Source organism: Culex quinquefasciatus, chromosome 3 (genome assembly GCF_015732765.1).
Source record: "Culex quinquefasciatus strain JHB chromosome 3, VPISU_Cqui_1.0_pri_paternal, whole genome shotgun sequence".
NCBI lineage: Eukaryota > Metazoa > Arthropoda > Insecta > Diptera > Culicidae > Culex > Culex quinquefasciatus.
This window is the reverse complement of record NC_051863.1, coordinates 46,840,112-46,856,498: the sequence shown is the minus strand read 5'-3', so window position 1 is coordinate 46,856,498 and position 16,387 is coordinate 46,840,112. Positions and strand designations below refer to the sequence as shown.

At 37.5% G+C, this 16,387-nt stretch overlaps 2 protein-coding genes across 2 annotated transcripts; both read left to right on the top strand.

The window, feature by feature from the left end:
* Positions 1–2,064: 2,064 nt before the first annotated feature.
* On the top strand, positions 2,065–3,133 carry LOC6042053. Its single transcript, XM_038264539.1, has one exon. The coding sequence runs from the start codon at positions 2,475–2,477 to the stop codon at positions 3,051–3,053; it is 579 nt and encodes a 192-aa protein (XP_038120467.1). The 5' UTR covers positions 2,065–2,474; the 3' UTR covers positions 3,054–3,133.
* Positions 3,134–11,509: 8,376 nt separating this feature from the next.
* On the top strand, positions 11,510–12,298 carry LOC6042054. Its single transcript, XM_001851156.2, has 2 exons — positions 11,510–12,079; positions 12,138–12,298. Exons 1-2 carry the CDS (start codon positions 11,598–11,600, stop codon positions 12,286–12,288), a joined length of 633 nt encoding a protein of 210 aa, XP_001851208.2. The 5' UTR covers positions 11,510–11,597; the 3' UTR covers positions 12,289–12,298.
* Positions 12,299–16,387: the final 4,089 nt, after the last annotated feature.

Genomic DNA, 16,387 nt, shown 5'->3' with positions numbered 1-16,387 from the left:
TTGCTTGTTACGGCGGTAGACCCACAGATCATAACCCCAGGGAGTTCTTGGATGACCCAGATCATCCCAATAAGTTGTTAGAACAATGTACTGTAGCTTACCACACTCACTGAAGTAGTCTGGGTAGGATTCGTTGTCAAAATTTGGAAATTTCGACTTGATTCTTTGGTAAGCCTGTTGCACAAAATTTCCGGAAGTTTCGGATGGACTAGAACATCCCAGGTGTTCCATAACCATGCTAAAATGTTTTAATAACATAACTAAACAAAATACAACTGATACATTTTGAAAAATCTATGACAAATTAAGAAATCCCAAAGGTTCTTAATTTAAGTCATATTCTCAATTTAAGTCATAGACATTCTCATTTTAAGTCATGACTTAAAAAAAGTTGCGTAAATCGAGAATCGTTTAAAAAAAGGTGACTTAAAAAAATAATATGGTGTATTATTCTTCGTCATCCATGTGAAAAAAGTCTAAAAAACCTCAAAATTGTTCGAAAATATCGAATTTCTAAAAACATTTCTGATTCATTTCAAACAACCACGCGGGGCAATATGCACCGCAACATTGGGGCAAAATGCACTACAACAACGAAGCAAAATGCACCGGGTAAAAGCAGTTTTCACTAGTCACCACTAGTTTTTACCAAGGAGCTTCACAGCGGTGCATTTTGCCTCGACTTTGCTTTTTGTAGAAAATTTGATTAAAAATGCATTTTTTTATGTTTCTGGACTCAACTATCTACAGAATAATGAAGATTATGGCAAAAAAATGTATACATCAACACTTACAATAACAATAAATGCTTTTTTTGCATGGTTGAGTAATAATAAGCTTCCAATTTCTATGATTTTTTTCCCGGACAATTCTTCCAAATACTGAGAAAAAGAGGGGGTGCATTTTGCACCGGGGTTGCAAATAACCCCCTCTCCCCCTACTTCGCTAGCCCACTGCCTGAGCCACGACCTGAACAAGTTGATGCTTTAGCCGCTCGTTTATAAAATGCGAAGATGGCTCAGTCGGCAGCACAATCATTTGAAGTAAATAAAATAAATGTGATCAGTTAATAATAAAACGAAAATTACAACAAAGATGAAGAGCATTTAGCCATGCCGATGCCACTTAGCATGTTAAAGAAGTGTAATTATTATAAGAAAATTCAATAAAGGTACATATATTTAATTTAAAAAGTAGTTGCGTGACATGTTGCACGCAAGTTTGTTGCATGCAACATTTGCGGTAATGAATTCGAGCAGTGATCATGGTGATTACTTCAACTCAGCCTGATCGATCATGCTAAATAATTATGAGATTAGGGGAGCATCACCTAGCGTTGGCTTATCAATACATTGACTTTCAATTAAGTTTTCTTAAAGGCGCTTCTAATAGGAAGTGAATATCAGAATTTCTCTTTACATACACGGAGAAAAAAGAGTTTCCAAAATCGTGAACAAGCGTTCATAAAAATGGGAACCACGAACAAAGTGTTCAAATTTCATGGCACGTTTTTCAAAATCGTACCATGGGATTTGAACACTTTGTTCGAAGTTCCCATTTTCGTGAACTCTTGTTCACGATTTTGGGAACTCTTTTTTCTCCGTGTACGCTTATTTTATGTTCCATATTTTTTGAGTTTATGTCCCTCGACTCTGGTCAAATTCAAGAGGAGTAAAGGGGAGGAGAGGACAAAAAATTATAAAAATTGAAATAACAAGCCATGGTCTCAACATTTGAATGAAAAAAGTGCTTTGAAGTGTATTGAAGCGATTTTATTATCGCCGAAAAAAACTTTTTGCGGTGCTGGTACATTGGAATTTTACAAAAATTGAAAATATGTTTGATCGATCTCAGACATGCTAAACATAATTTCAAACGCTGGAAAATTCAATTAAAGTTGTTATCAGTTGATTAGACATCTATTTCCTCTAAAATGTTGAAGGTTTTTGAAAGAAAAATCCCTCTGTTTTTTCGGAGCAATTTTAATTTTTCAATCTGTTTAGCGAATCAGTACTCAAGATTTATCTAAAAATGACGTAATATTATGTTCCAAAAGTTCCGGCGGTTTATTTATTGCTTTATTTTTTCACAGCTAGAACCAAACAGTAACACCAAAAAAATTGCAAGCATTACCTGCGAAAATATAAAGGTGAAAAAGTACACGGTAGAGGTGCTAACAAAGAGAAATTGGATCATCTGCAACACTAGTGATTCCCTGAAGTGACGCTGAACATCTATTTGGGCTCCACATTTGATTCACAACTTGGTGAAAACCAAACCAAACAAATTATATCCACAAAAGATCGTTGGCACCCGGGCAGTACCTCTGAGATATTTCACGGAAGGTTAATTTCGGAAGTCAGCTTTGGATAGAAAATTGTTCGATTCGAGTGAGGATGTTAATGCTTAAAACAATTCCTGCTTAATTATGACGCACAAACTGAACGTCAACATCGTGGGATCGATTCGGTCGAATGCATTCGAAAGTGATAAAAACTCCGCCGGAAGATCGAACTCACCCAAACTTTGTCAAACTCCGTCATACAACCATGATCATCCGAAGTGAGTGCTACCTGTTGATCGTGCTGGCCGCGCTAGTTCTGAACACAGCCGCGTGTAGTCAGAACCAAACCTGCCTCGGGGATGTTGGAAACGGGGACGAAGATGAGGCGATTCACCTGCGTCAGAAACGTTGGCTAACGATGATCCCGAACGGTGGAGTGTGCAAGATCGTCTTCAGCTCGGTGGCACCGGTCCGGTGGGCCCACAAAGTGGTTCGGAGTGTGAATTTGGCGATTAACGTGCAGGCCAACTACGCGATTCCGGCGAAGATCATATGGCCGCACGCGGAGAACTTCTTCAAGGAGCGTGTGTTGAGCGCGGATTACGTGGATAGTAGCCGGAAGGATTTGTACCAGTTGCTGGAGCGGATGATCAAGTCGTGGGGTGGTGATGGTCGGGAATGTTTGCTGAAGACGGTCTGCCAGACGGCGGAGACCCCGTTGCGCCATAATGGCATGATTGGGGAAATTCTGGATCTGGTGTTTACGTGAGTGATATGTGAAGAAAAAATCTTGGATTATTTTTTACTTAACACTGGAACGCCCAACGCATGTCTAACTCACACGGACGCCCAAGCCTCCCAAAAAAACTGGCACGGTTACTTCAACTCGCTGGTTCTCGGGCATAACTCAATCAATTGGGACGATTCTTGCTTCCAGGGATTTGTCCGCGGAATTTCAGGCGATTTTTTTTACAAGAATCGTCTTGATTAAGTGAGTTATGCCCGAGAACCAGCGAGTTGGAGTTACCGTTTCAACTTTTTTGGAGCCTTGAGCGTTGGAATGTTAATCGTTCTACAAAGTGAAGGACTGTATTTACTTTTTAAAGTGAAGAAAGTGCAATGAACGTTTTATTTTCTAGTATTCCCAAGCTTTTGAAAAACGATTGTTTGACATAAAGCTCTGATACAAGATAACAAACAAGAGATTTTGATATAATTTCGTGATATTTGACTATCCATACAATGATTCCCCACGAAAACAACAATTAAAAAAATAAAAGTGCCGTTTTTTTGTTTGGACGTTACGATCTAATTATTTCGCTGATATTCGCCAAAGTTGTATCAAAATTTTTCAAGTTTAAAAATAATCGAAAATATAAGCAAATTATTGAATATTGGACAATAGCTGTTGTTAAAAAGGGATTGTGTATCATCCTAATTTATTACTTGGTTTTTACAAAAAAATCCAAAGCAAAAATTAATGGACTCAAAAAAGTTGTATTTTTATATTTTAGTAAGAAACATGAACAAAATAAAGTATCAGGAAGCACAAACAAATGTGTTCTAAATTACAAAATTTTAAATGGAACAAGATTACTAGATGATTTTACAATTCTGTAAAGCTTGACTCAAAAATAAAAAAGGGGAAAAATCAGCTGAAAACAACGGTTCCATGTACGAGTCGTTGCTTTTCGAGATGTTGTCATAAATTTGTTTATCTTAAATTCAAAAAAAAGCTGTGTTTTGATCAACCTCATATTTTTTCAAATACAGTGACACCTCTTTTTACGCGATGCGTTACGTTTTTTTTTCTAATTTGTCGATTTTTCTGGAACGTCACAACATTTTTGCAATCTTTTAAAAGCAATTTGGAGGTTTTATTCAAACCTACAATATGATTTATAAAGCTTGCATCTCTGCGACATTTATTTTCTAGCATTTATTAAAAATGGTAAAAAAATGATTAAAATTTCAGAATTTAAGGTGAAGTTTTAATTTTTATCAATCTGATCTTACACTGAAATAAAAAAAAAGTATCAAATTCCTAAATTTTAGGAATTTTGCCTCCTTTTCTTATTAAGTAATCCAAAAAACCCAATTACTAAATAAGGAAAGGAGCCAAAAATTCCTAGAATTTAGGAATTTGGTACTTTTTTTATTTCAGTGTAATTTATTTCCTTGTTATTTAATGAATGACTTTTCGGAAGATATTGATCCTATTTTTAATTAATAAAAAACAAATATTTCGTTTTTTTTACCTTTACAAAAAAAATTTAAAATATAAACAAAGACTATAACATACAAAATGTCAAAATAACACTATGATTTCTCATAGTTTGTACATAGCCACTTCCAGATAGATAGTTTTGAATTGAAGAATGCTTGTTTTTTCCAAATTGATCATATAATTTCTACTTAGCAACTGTTGAGTTGAAGAATTTACTTTTAACATATTGAATGTTTATGTTAACCCTGTAATGCCTTAATTTCTTTTCGTTTTTAAGAGGCAATATTTGTAAATATTGCTCGGTTTGTTCTAGAGGTCGTATCGAGGTGCTCCGATTTGGATGAAACTTTCAGCGTTTGTCTGTCTATACATGAGATGAACTCATGCCAAATATAAGCCCTCTACGACAAAGGGAAGTGGGGTAAAATGGGCTTTGAAGTTTGAGGTCCAAAAAACCTAAAAAATCTTAAAATTGCTCGCATTTCCGTAAAACTTCATCAATTCCAACTCTCTTAGATGCATTCGAAAAGTCTTTTGAAGCACTTCAAAATAAGCCATAGACATTCAGGATTGGTTCGACTTTTTCTCTTAGCTTTTGCAAATTACTGTCAAAAATGGATTTTTTTAAAACCTTAATATCTTTTTGCAACAGCCTCCAACACCCATACTCCCATAGGTCAAAAGATAGGTAATTACATGGACTATAAGCCTACGGAAATAACTTTTTGGCCGATCGCAGTTTTTCTCATAGTTTTTCGATTTTTCTAGAACAAACATTTTACAACGTTAGTTTTTGCCCTGTAGGCCGCCATAGCGGCACTTTTTGGTTTCAATTTTGTCATATTCGAAATCCTCGGACAATTTCACGTATGTTATAAGCATTGGAGTTGTAAATTTGATTTAAAATATAATTAAATAAAACATTTTTGAAAAAAGAAATAGATCTTATTTACCCTGTGATCAATACGTCAAATGCTGTATCAAGTAGGCGAAAACCTGTTTTACCCCTAATTAAACAAATTGTTAAAAAATATTTTAATTCATTCTTAATGGCAATTTTTTCCAATCAAATTTACAACTCCAATACTTCTAACTTACGTGAAATTGTCCGAGGATTCCGAATATGACAAAATTGAGACTAAAAAGTGCCGCTATGGCGGCCTACAGGGCAAAAACTAACGGTGTAAAATGTTTGTTCTAGAAAAATCGAAAAACTATGAGAAAAACTGCGATTGGCCAAAAAGTTAATACCATAGGCTTATAGTCCGTGTAATTACCTATCTTTTGACCTATGGGAGTATGGGTGTTGGAGGCTGTTGCAAAAAGATATTAAGGTTTTAAAAAGGTGCAGGTGGTTATGTTACACATGACCAGTATGACAAAGAACTTTGCACACAGCTCTCGAAATAAAATCTTCAACCCGCTTATGTGCCCTTCAAAATTGTTGTTTTTAGAGGCTATATCTTAGCTTATATAGTTCGCACGAAATATGAATATCTAATTAAGTTAGGGTTTTTTATTTTATTATTTATTATTTGTTGTACTTTGATCCTCGGTCCTAACCTGGTCACAGCACCTAAAAGGACCTTATAAAAATAAGTTGTGAAGAAAAAAAAATAGTTCGCACGAAATGTGGCAACATGATGCAAATTTTGCCTAGTCTCTTGCTTTCTTCGAGCTGTTACGCGAGAATGTTGCACCATGGTTGCCACTTTTTCTTCGCTGAATGAACTCGAAGGCTAATTTAGCTTTAGCTTTGCTACTCGCGGTGCGAAAGTTGAGGTGCAAACATGTCGGGAGCAAATCGGATGAACTCTCGTAAAGTTTTGAAAATGATATTTTATTGATGTAAGCAATCAATTTGGACACATAATGCAAAAGCATGTTCTATCATGCTAGAATATATTATCCGCGCACCACCAAACCCAAGTGCGCATCTCATCTGTTGCGCGAAAAAATCTGTTGCGCCGTACAAAAATTGAGTGGTTTGTCGTAAGCGTGTGGCGCATCAGCTTTGACCTCGGCTTTGACAGGTTGCGCTCGTATTTTGATTTTTGTCTGCCTTCACAATAGTTTCATTGATTTTGATCAACAAAACGACTAGAATTTGAAAATGAATAAATTAGATCCCCGCGGTGGGCTTGATTCAGTAGCCAAATTATCTCCCAGCGGTGCGGAAATGTGCATTAGCTACGGAGCAAAGCTTAAACTAGGGATCTAATCGATAGGTTTGCCACGCAATTAGATCTCTGCGGTGGAGATGCCCTAAGAAGGTGTAAATCTCCCCAAACGTGCACTCGCTTGCCTGCCACAACCTATGCAGCAAAAGAGCGCGAGAGAAAACAAAAACTAGAACCCGGGAGAAAAGAAAAGAGCAGAACAAAACAAAACGAGAAAATTGAGCCTCAATCCATTTCATCCAAGCAAGCGAGCATCCGTGCTTTCTGCTGTGTTCGCGGAGTCAAACGTTTTGAGTCTTTTGGTTTGCCCGGAGAAGTTGGATTCCAGCGGTTACACGGGACAGCTTCGAGTTCGCCGGTGGTCAGTAATTGCCTGCATAAATTTATTCCGATGAAAACTCAGCAGAAGAAGGCGTATCGGAAAGCTGTTTGAATCCGGCCAGAACGTGCAGCAGAACATTGCAGACCGGCGGAACGTGTGCGTCGGGAGGCCGCAAATGGACGACACGCGGTGGCCGGAACCGGTCCGGTGGCCGCGGCGAGAATTTGACGCTGGAGAGTAAAGTTAGTGTTGGGCGTGCCGAAAAAGAAGAATGAACAACTAAAGAATAAGAAGTGCCTTCACAGCCGATAAGGGAAGAAGCAGACGAAGAGAAAGAAAGCCATGTAGGTGAAATTGGGATCAATAAAGGAATGTTAGTCGATAAAAAAGTGTTTTTATATGAAGAAATAGTCTCTTTGAAACCCGTAACACCCGCCAATTTAACTGCAGCAGTTTTTTCTCTCCTCCCACTGGCAAGTTTTATTACGGAAGCGTTCTTTGCCTTCTTGGCCGTGGCGGTCTTTCGTTCACCATCTTTGTTCTTTCTGTTGCTGCCTGCCAGCAAACTTTATCGCAACCACAGCCAACTTGACCCAAAAGGGAACTGGTTCTCGAACAACACGGGGACCCCTTCCCTATGAACTTCCGGATGAAGATCGGCAGCTTGACCGCATCGGTCCCTAACGTTCTTCCTTGATGGCCTGCAGGGACAATCTGTCCCGTTCCTGCGACGGCCCGAGCCACTTCAGCGACCTCTCCACTTCGTTGACTGTGGGAAATTTCTGCTGTCCCTTCTAATTCTGCAACTGCCACTCGATGTTGACTCCTCGGCTGTCAGAAAATTATGAGCTTGAGTGGGGGTGATTTTAGATACATCAATCTCACGTCTCTCGGAGAGGATGATCGGGAAAGGTTTGTTCAACCAATCAGCGTGAAGGAAAAGGAGGGGAAGTCTGCGAAGAGGGGAAATCGTCACGTAACGTTTTCGCTTCGTGAAAATTTGGGTTCCGATCTTTTTATTCATTCCTTTACACATACAAATGAAACTCCCCAACCCGCGTTTGTGTGTATTCGTTGATAATTTGGTGCTCTTTCAAGCATCAAATTTGCCACTCGATTTCCCTTCCGCACACACAAACACTCACTACCGTACCCAACAAGATTTTTAAAGAATACTCTTTCGTGTGAATTGGCTCTGAAAAGGGCCATTTTAACGTCCTATGACGCTGATAAAACCATGCGATAACGACACTCCAAGTTGCCGGCAATTTTCCCTCCCACGCCTGCTCTGCCTCTCTTTCCAGAACAATGCTCTCATTCCTCTCGGCGGCTCTGCTGTGCTGCTGCTGCTTCTCGATCCTCCTCGTGCAAAGATTCGGACTCGTTTGAGCTTCGACCGGCGGCGCGGCGCTCTTTTATAACCTCGCTTGGCTGTGACGGCTCAAACTTTTCGAAGCAGTGGCAAAGAGCAAAATTTGCTAAGTGCTAGATACTTGAATCTGATTAATGTGTTCGGGAAAGGTTGCGCTCAACCAATCAGCAACCGAGATTTTCCCGGTCTGAATTTTTATTTTTCATCTTAACATTTGAGTACTTTAACAAAGTTTTATCAACTTTACGAGGTAGTCAACTTGTACTTTAAGACTTCCCCTATCGTTTGGTGGGTAGAACATACAGATTGCTTGAATGGGGTGGAAGATATAAGCATTTAAAAGACTACACAATTTCGTTACACTTTCGCTTCGCGAAATTATGGATTGACACCCGTAGACAGTGCCCTTAGGACAAAGTTCTTTGTCAAAAAATCAATTTTTGACAGTAATTTGCAAAAGCTAAGAGAAAAAGTCGAACCAATCCTGGATGTCTATGGCACATTTTGAAGTACTTTAAAAGACCTTTTGAATGCATCTAAGAGAGTTGGAATTGATGAAGTTTTACGGAAATGCGAGCAATTTTAAGATTTTTTAGGTTTTTTGGACCTCAAACTTCAAAGCACATTTTACCCCACTTCCCTTTGTCGTAGAGGGCTCATATTTGGCATGAGTTCATCTCATGTATAGACAAACAAACGCTGAAAGTTTCATCCAAATCGGAGCACCTCGATACGACCTGTTACACATTGGTGAAAAACTCGCTCTTAAGTTACTTTTGTTCAGCGGAAAACTTTACTTGTTTTCGAATTTGCATGTATCTTATTAAGTTTAAAGTTGTTTCTAATTACTTCATATTTATTTCTTTCTTTAGAAATTGTAAATGTTATTAAAAGAAACCCAGCCACAGTTGAACCCGGAAAAAATACAATTATATAAAACAATACAAGTTCCAAATAAAAAAAAATATAAATTTTTAAGAGTTCTTCTATTTAATAGATTTTGAAAATCAAAACATATTTAACATTAACATTTTTTTGTGAATTATCAGATCGAAGTCCGTTAAGAGGCGGGGTTGAGATGTAGAATGTTAATATTCCAAAGGTTGTTTTCCAAAGGTGTCCAGATAAGACACAGCTTGTGAAGATGCTACCTTTTCTTTCCTAATTAGTCGAAGCCAGAACTGAAAATGATCACCAGTTGTGCTGGTTCAAGTCGGAGATTAAACTCTTGATCTACCATTTATGAGGCGGAATCGTCCCCACTACACAGTACAAAACAGCTTAAATTTGGAAAATGTAATTTTGAAAGGTTGAATATAACCTCTTTAATATTTTAATTTTTTTGTCAATTCATGCTAAAAAAGTGGCATTACACCAGAAAAGTGGTAAAATTACACATTTTCACAGGTAAAATCACACATTTTTTCCTGACATAAAATATGATTTTGTTTACTGTGCTACGTGGTTCGGTCTTTGGAACAAAGAAAAAAGAAACAAAAATAATCTTACTTTAAAACCGTTGTAGTGCATAGCCACACTATGACATTTCATCGCTGTCGTGCTATCTTGTCGCACGTGCATTTTGGGGCCAAATTGAGTTAAGGGCCAAAGTTCGATTTCAATTCTGAGATATTGAATGTTGTTGCTCTTAATATTAAAAAAGTTTCAATCTTGTTGTGCTATCTTGACACAGCCTGAAAATTGCTGCAAGTGTGACAACTGACCAGAGGAATTTCAGCACAGAACGCGTTTGACACACGTACATGCCAGACTACTGTAAATACGGTCAATTATATCTCGGGACTCCGACAACCGAATTCAACCAAACTTCGAAACAATGCACAGAATGGTTAGTCAAACAAAACGGTTTTTATTATTGTTTAAATTGCGTGCTCTGGTTTGTGTTACTTCAAGGTCAAACATTAAAACGCGTTTTTGATGAACATTTAAAATCGACGTGCGGCAAGATAGCACGGTCACGTCGATTTCTAAAAATCGTTTATCAAGCCAGTTATTAGCAATTAACACCAAAGCTTTAAATCCAATAAAAGAAAAAAAACAGTCCCACCAAGAAATAGGGGAACAGCATCTAATTCCAGCGTGCCTCTAATGTTGGCAGGTCAGCCGAGCTTCCGTGGCCGTGAGGTTACGGGTTTCGCCTTGCAAGCGGAAGGTGATGGGTTCGATTCCTGTCCTGGTGATGGGTTCGATTCCTGTCTGGCTCGGCAAAGTCAGATCCCTTCAAAGAGTAATTCTACTCATTGGGAATACTGATCGGTAGGGGATGGGTTTCGACTAGCGGCGTGCTGGGTTTCCAATCCAGAGGTCGTGAGTTCGATTCTCGTACCGGGATGATGAAGTTTTTTAGAACTTTGACATTCAATTAAAGCTAATTAAAAGCGTTTTCAACTGAAATAGCTCAATGAAAAGTGAGCAAGCAGATTTCTATCAAAAGTTTGGCAAAATTAGTTGTTTTAATTGTGAAAATCAGCAAATTGGATGGAGTTAGGAGCGAGTGCTTAACCTGCCAAACAAACGAGAAATTTCCCTAGTAGCATCATTAGTCTTTGAAATGGTTTAAACTTTTTTGTACGGGCGTTAGTTCAATCCTTGTTTCTTTTGATTATCTCGATTGAAATATGTGATTATTTTTTCCTTGATCGATGCTTCTTGACGTTGCCAGTAGTTATGTTAAAAGTAACTATTTTTTAAATATTTCTTTATTTATATTTCCAGCCCCTCTGACGACGAAGTTGTGGACAGTGATTACAAGCTGGCTTGGTCGTACGGAGCAAATGGCGTTGACTGCGAACGACTGTACAAAAAGTGCCCGCTGGAACATGAAATGCTTGGAAAATTTTCCAAACTGATTGATTTGTAGCAGTTTTGAAAATACAAAAATATGGACATATATCTCACCTGTATTATTTAGAAAGATATCACGTATCTCTTCATCAAGCCACGTCACTCAACGTGCTCGTGAAACCGGCAAGAATGTACGCTCAAATTGGTTAGGAAAACATGGAATTGTCACACGACGTACAGCGAAAGTACGATTTACTTTCAACGGAACCGTTTCAATCCCCTCTCACAGCTTCTACTAGCTGTATTCTCAGTATGATTCGTCCAACTGGCTCGGAAGGGTTCAAAGATCTTCGCAACGATACCCCAGCTCAGTTCTGCATCAGTTTGCGACAAATCAGTGCACAACCATGAGCTTCCTCCTTTTCAAGAGGTCATCCCTGGGGGCGTTCTTCGTCTTGCTGGCGCTAGTGAGTCTCACTTCCTGTTTTGAAAACTCCACATCCAAAGAAGCACAGCTTCACTCCCGGCTCAAGCGGTGGATCAACTTTCCCATCAACGGCGGAGTGGCCAAAATCGTGATCGGAGGGGTGTTCCCGGTTCGGTTCGCCCACAAGCTGGTGCGCAGCCTGAACTGTGCCCACAACCTGCAGGCCAACTATGCCATCCCGGAGCGCATCATTTGGCCCGTTCCGGAGCACGTCTTCAAGCAGCGGCTGAACGACGAGTTTGTGGACCACAGCAGACCGCAGCTGTACCGGGTGCTGGAACGGATGGTGGACAACTGGGGTGGCCACGGGCGGAGCTGTCTGCTGAGGACGATCTGCCAGGTGGCCGAAACGCCGCTCGGTCACAACGGGATGCTGGGGGAGATTTTGGACGTGATTTTTACGTGAGTATTTGGTACTATTATGGAAAGGTTATGATGATAAGATGATATCTTTTCGCAGACCCTACGAACATGAGCTGATTGATGAAGAGTACAAACTTGCCCGGAAGTATGGCTTGCATGGGGTCAACTGCAATCGTGCGTTTCACGAATGCTCTTACGGGCATGGTTTGCTGGATGCAATATCCACTATTCAAATTGCTGGAAAATAAACAAGTAAAAATAAAAAAACATGTTGTAGGGGAACTATTTCCTTTTTCAGCCTATTTCTATTATCGGCCTATCAGCACTTTGATCATGAACTACAGCTTTAATAAAGTGTTTTTGACTGTTCCAAAGTAATAAATAGCTCAAATAAAAGTGAGCAAGCAACTCTTCATTGTTGATTCATCCGAAAATGTAGATTTAATAGCGGAAAACGGCGAAAGTGATGAGAATTGGTCGAACGGCTTAGTGTGATTAAAATGGGTATATTTACCCTACCTGTCATAAACGAAAACCTTGATATTACAAAATTGAGAAATTGTTTTGAAATTTAACTTGCTTATAGAACCGAAATAAAAAAATGTCAAAATTGGTCCGTGACATTTTCAATAAAACGAATGAGGATGATGATTTGTGGAACAGGTTTTGCTTTTCTAATAATACAATTAACATAATTGAATAACGCAACATTCATCACACACGTATTCATGTTATCATAGTTTTGGTGAAAATGATGTTTTTCCAGCTAAGCAATTTTAACGTTTTTGTGCGAAACACAGATTTTTTTTTCAAAGATTCGAGTTTTGGAATTCTGTTAATAAAATGTTTTGCTTATTTTTGATATTGATATGCTCAAAACAAAAAAATGAAACTGCTATCAAACATAGGCTATTTGGTCCCGAAACCTTCATAATAGCAATTAAAATTTTAATTCGGCCTGTTCAAAGCCTTTCTAAACAGTTTAATCTTCATCTAAGAGCTAAAATGTGTTTTTTGTAAAAATTATTTATTTTTTAATATCGAAAATCGGGAGCTAGTTTAATAAAATTAGCTAGAATGAGAAAAACTATTTTTTCACAAAATTCCAGTTTTACAGGAATGCTTTTCCTTCATGGAAAACATTAAATTTGAAATTTTGCTTCTCTTTAGTATTTCTGAAAGCTCAAATTGTATTATAATATTAATTAATTTTCCATGCTTATTTCTGGTTTCAATTTCTTTTTATGTTTTTAATTAAAAATTACATGCTAATGAGTTCATAAGAATAAATTAAAGTTTGAAAAATGTAATTTTTAGTACCTGTAAACCAGATACATTTTAATTTGAATGCTTTAAAATTTTTTTTGGAAATACAAGTGAAATCAGACACTCAAAGGTCAAATCCAAAAATACATTTTTTGCCTTCCTCACCTTACTGAGGAAAGGCTATAAAATCACTCGAAAATTGAACTTCTCAACTAGACCTCCTAGACCCACCTTCACGTATACCTATCGACTCAGAATCAAATTCTGAGCAAATGTCTGTGTGATGTTGATGTTGATCAAAAAATTGTCACTCGATTGTCTCGAGACTGGCTGAACCGATTTTGTCTGTTTTGACCTCATTCGATCCGTCTTGGGGTCCCATAAGTCGCTATTAAAAATTATGCAGTTTAGTTAAGTACTTCAAAAGTTATGCTAAAAAACAATTCTGACTAAAGTTCGGAAGATTGTAAAAAGGGTGGTTTTTGTAAGAAAACCCATCGTGTTATATATTTTTAGAAAGGTATTTGAAAGACCTTTCCAATGCGTCAAAGATATTGAAGATCTGACAACCCTATCAAAAGTTATAAGCACTTAAGTGTTATTTATGCACTTTTTGGAGGCTGAATCTCAAATATTTTGATGAAAATGTTGTCCGGATCCTTCATGCGACCTATCGTTTGAATCTGATGGTATGAATATTTAGTCAAGTTGATAGAATACTGAAAAGTCCACCCTTTTGTGTCTATTTTGGATAGCACCCTTTTGTGAGGAAGGCACCAACCACCACCCTAGGGTGGATTAAGTAACGTTTTTTTAAATTAAATATGGCGGCCAAAATAGCTGTGATGAAATCTTGAAAAATACATTTATAATCCAAAACGCAATAAACCATTCAAATTCGACAAAAACAGGGTCGCAGAACTCAAAATTGATGTTTAAAGTAAGAAAATGAAATAAAAAAAAATATTTTGTTCATGATTCGATTATCCGAAATCCCAAACAAACCTTCGGATAATCGAGTCTGGACTGTATATGTTTTCAGCCACTAAAACGGACATCTCTTTAGCCATAGTGAATGATGGTGCAAAATCAGAGACATGAATTTTTGAAAAAAAATGGTTTTGTTGAAAGTATTGAATTTTTTTTAATTCATTTGTGCAAAATGGAATTTGCAATCGAAAAGTACTCATTTTTTGCCTTCCTCACTGAGGTAAGGCTATAATCCTGCTCTGAAAATGAACTTTTTATTAAAAGCTCCTAGACCCACCTTCATGTGTACATATCGACTCAGAAGCGAAAACTGAACAAATGTCTGTGTGTATGTATGTGTGTGTGTATGTGTGTGTGTGTATGTGTGTGTGTATGTGTGTGTGTATGTATGTATGTGACCGAGTATGTGACCAAAATTCTCACTTAGTTTTCTCAGCACTGGCTTAACCGATTTTGATCCAACCAGTCGCAATCGACTTGGTTTAAGGTCCCATACATCGCTATTGAATTGTTTGAAGTTTCCATAAGTAGTTCAAAAGTTATGTTTAAAAACGTGTTTTCGCAAATATCCTGATCTCAATTATATGCACGTAAACGATGTCCGGATCCATCATCCGACACATCGTTGGTTAGGCAATTGAAAGGCCTTTCCTATGAGTCCAAAACATTGAAGATCTGGCAACCCTGTCTCGAGTTATGACCACTTAAGTGATATTGATGTACTTTTTTGAAGCCGGATCTCACCTAAATGTATGTAAATTATTTCCGGACCATCATCTGACCCATCGTTGGTTAGGTTATTGAAAGGCCTTTCCAAAAGTCCAAAACATTGAAGATCTGGCAACCCTATCTCGAGTTATTACCACTTAAGTGATATTTATGTACTTTTTTGAAGCCGGATCTCTCTTAAATGTATGTAAACTATGTCCGGATCCATCATCCGACCCATCGTGATTTAGGAAATTGAAAGGCCTTTCCAATGAGTCCAAAACACTGAAGATCTGGCAACCCTGTCTCGAGTTATTACCACATAAGTTATATCTGTGTTTTTTCTGGAACTAAACCTCTCATATTACCCACTTTTGGTAAAAAGTGAGGAAGGCATCAACCACATAGGTGGATTAGGTTAGTTTTTAAATACACCGTTACCGAGTTATAGCTACTTTATTGTTTAAGTTTATGAACTCTTTTCTGTTTTTTTTGCACTTTAAAAATACTTCTTGAATGAAAATCACCTCTGAAAAATTGTTATAGACGTCATACATAAAGTAAGTCACATTCTAGGGGGGAGGGGGGTCTGAGCAAGTGTTACATTGCATGTCATAAGTATAGGAAAAGCGTGACAAAGGGGTGGGGGGGGGGGGATAAATTTTGGCTGATTTTAGCGTGACGTACTTTATGGATGAAGCCGTATTAGCTGAGAAAATTTACAACATTTTTTACTCTGAATCTTTGAAAAAGGGCGGTTAGTTTCGGCAATAAATTTGGATCGATGAAAATTATTTTTTCAAGTGTCACCAAATTAGAATGTTATTTTCATCTAATGATAATGACGATGATTGATTTGCAATGTTAAGAAATGAAACTTTTGCGGAATTATCTGATCTTAACTAAATATTTAATTTATGTTTTGGTCAAAACTAAGAAATTAGTCAAATTTTAAAAATTTTAAATATTTTTTATTGATGAGTTTGAAAATTTCACAAAAAATCTTTTTTTAAATTAAAAATCGAGCCAATAGTTGCCGAGATATCGTCAGTTGAAAATTACAGGCTAATTAGGTAACACTAAGAAAAAAAATCTTATTCATCTATTCAAGTTTTGTGTGAGGCTGTTTTTCATAAACTAATTGTCTGACTTTCGAGTTCTAGGCAGAAAATAATAGATAATTTCTTTGCTTTTGGTGGGGTGCATGTCATATTAAATTTGATTTAAAAATTATTGCTGTAGATTTTTTGTCGATATTTACGATATTTTTTAATACATGGTTTTTCGCAAAATCATGTCTTCTAAACCAGATTTGCCACCATCACGCACTTCTGGAAGATTTATTTTCAGTCGTTAAAAACATATCACAAAAATTTCAACAAT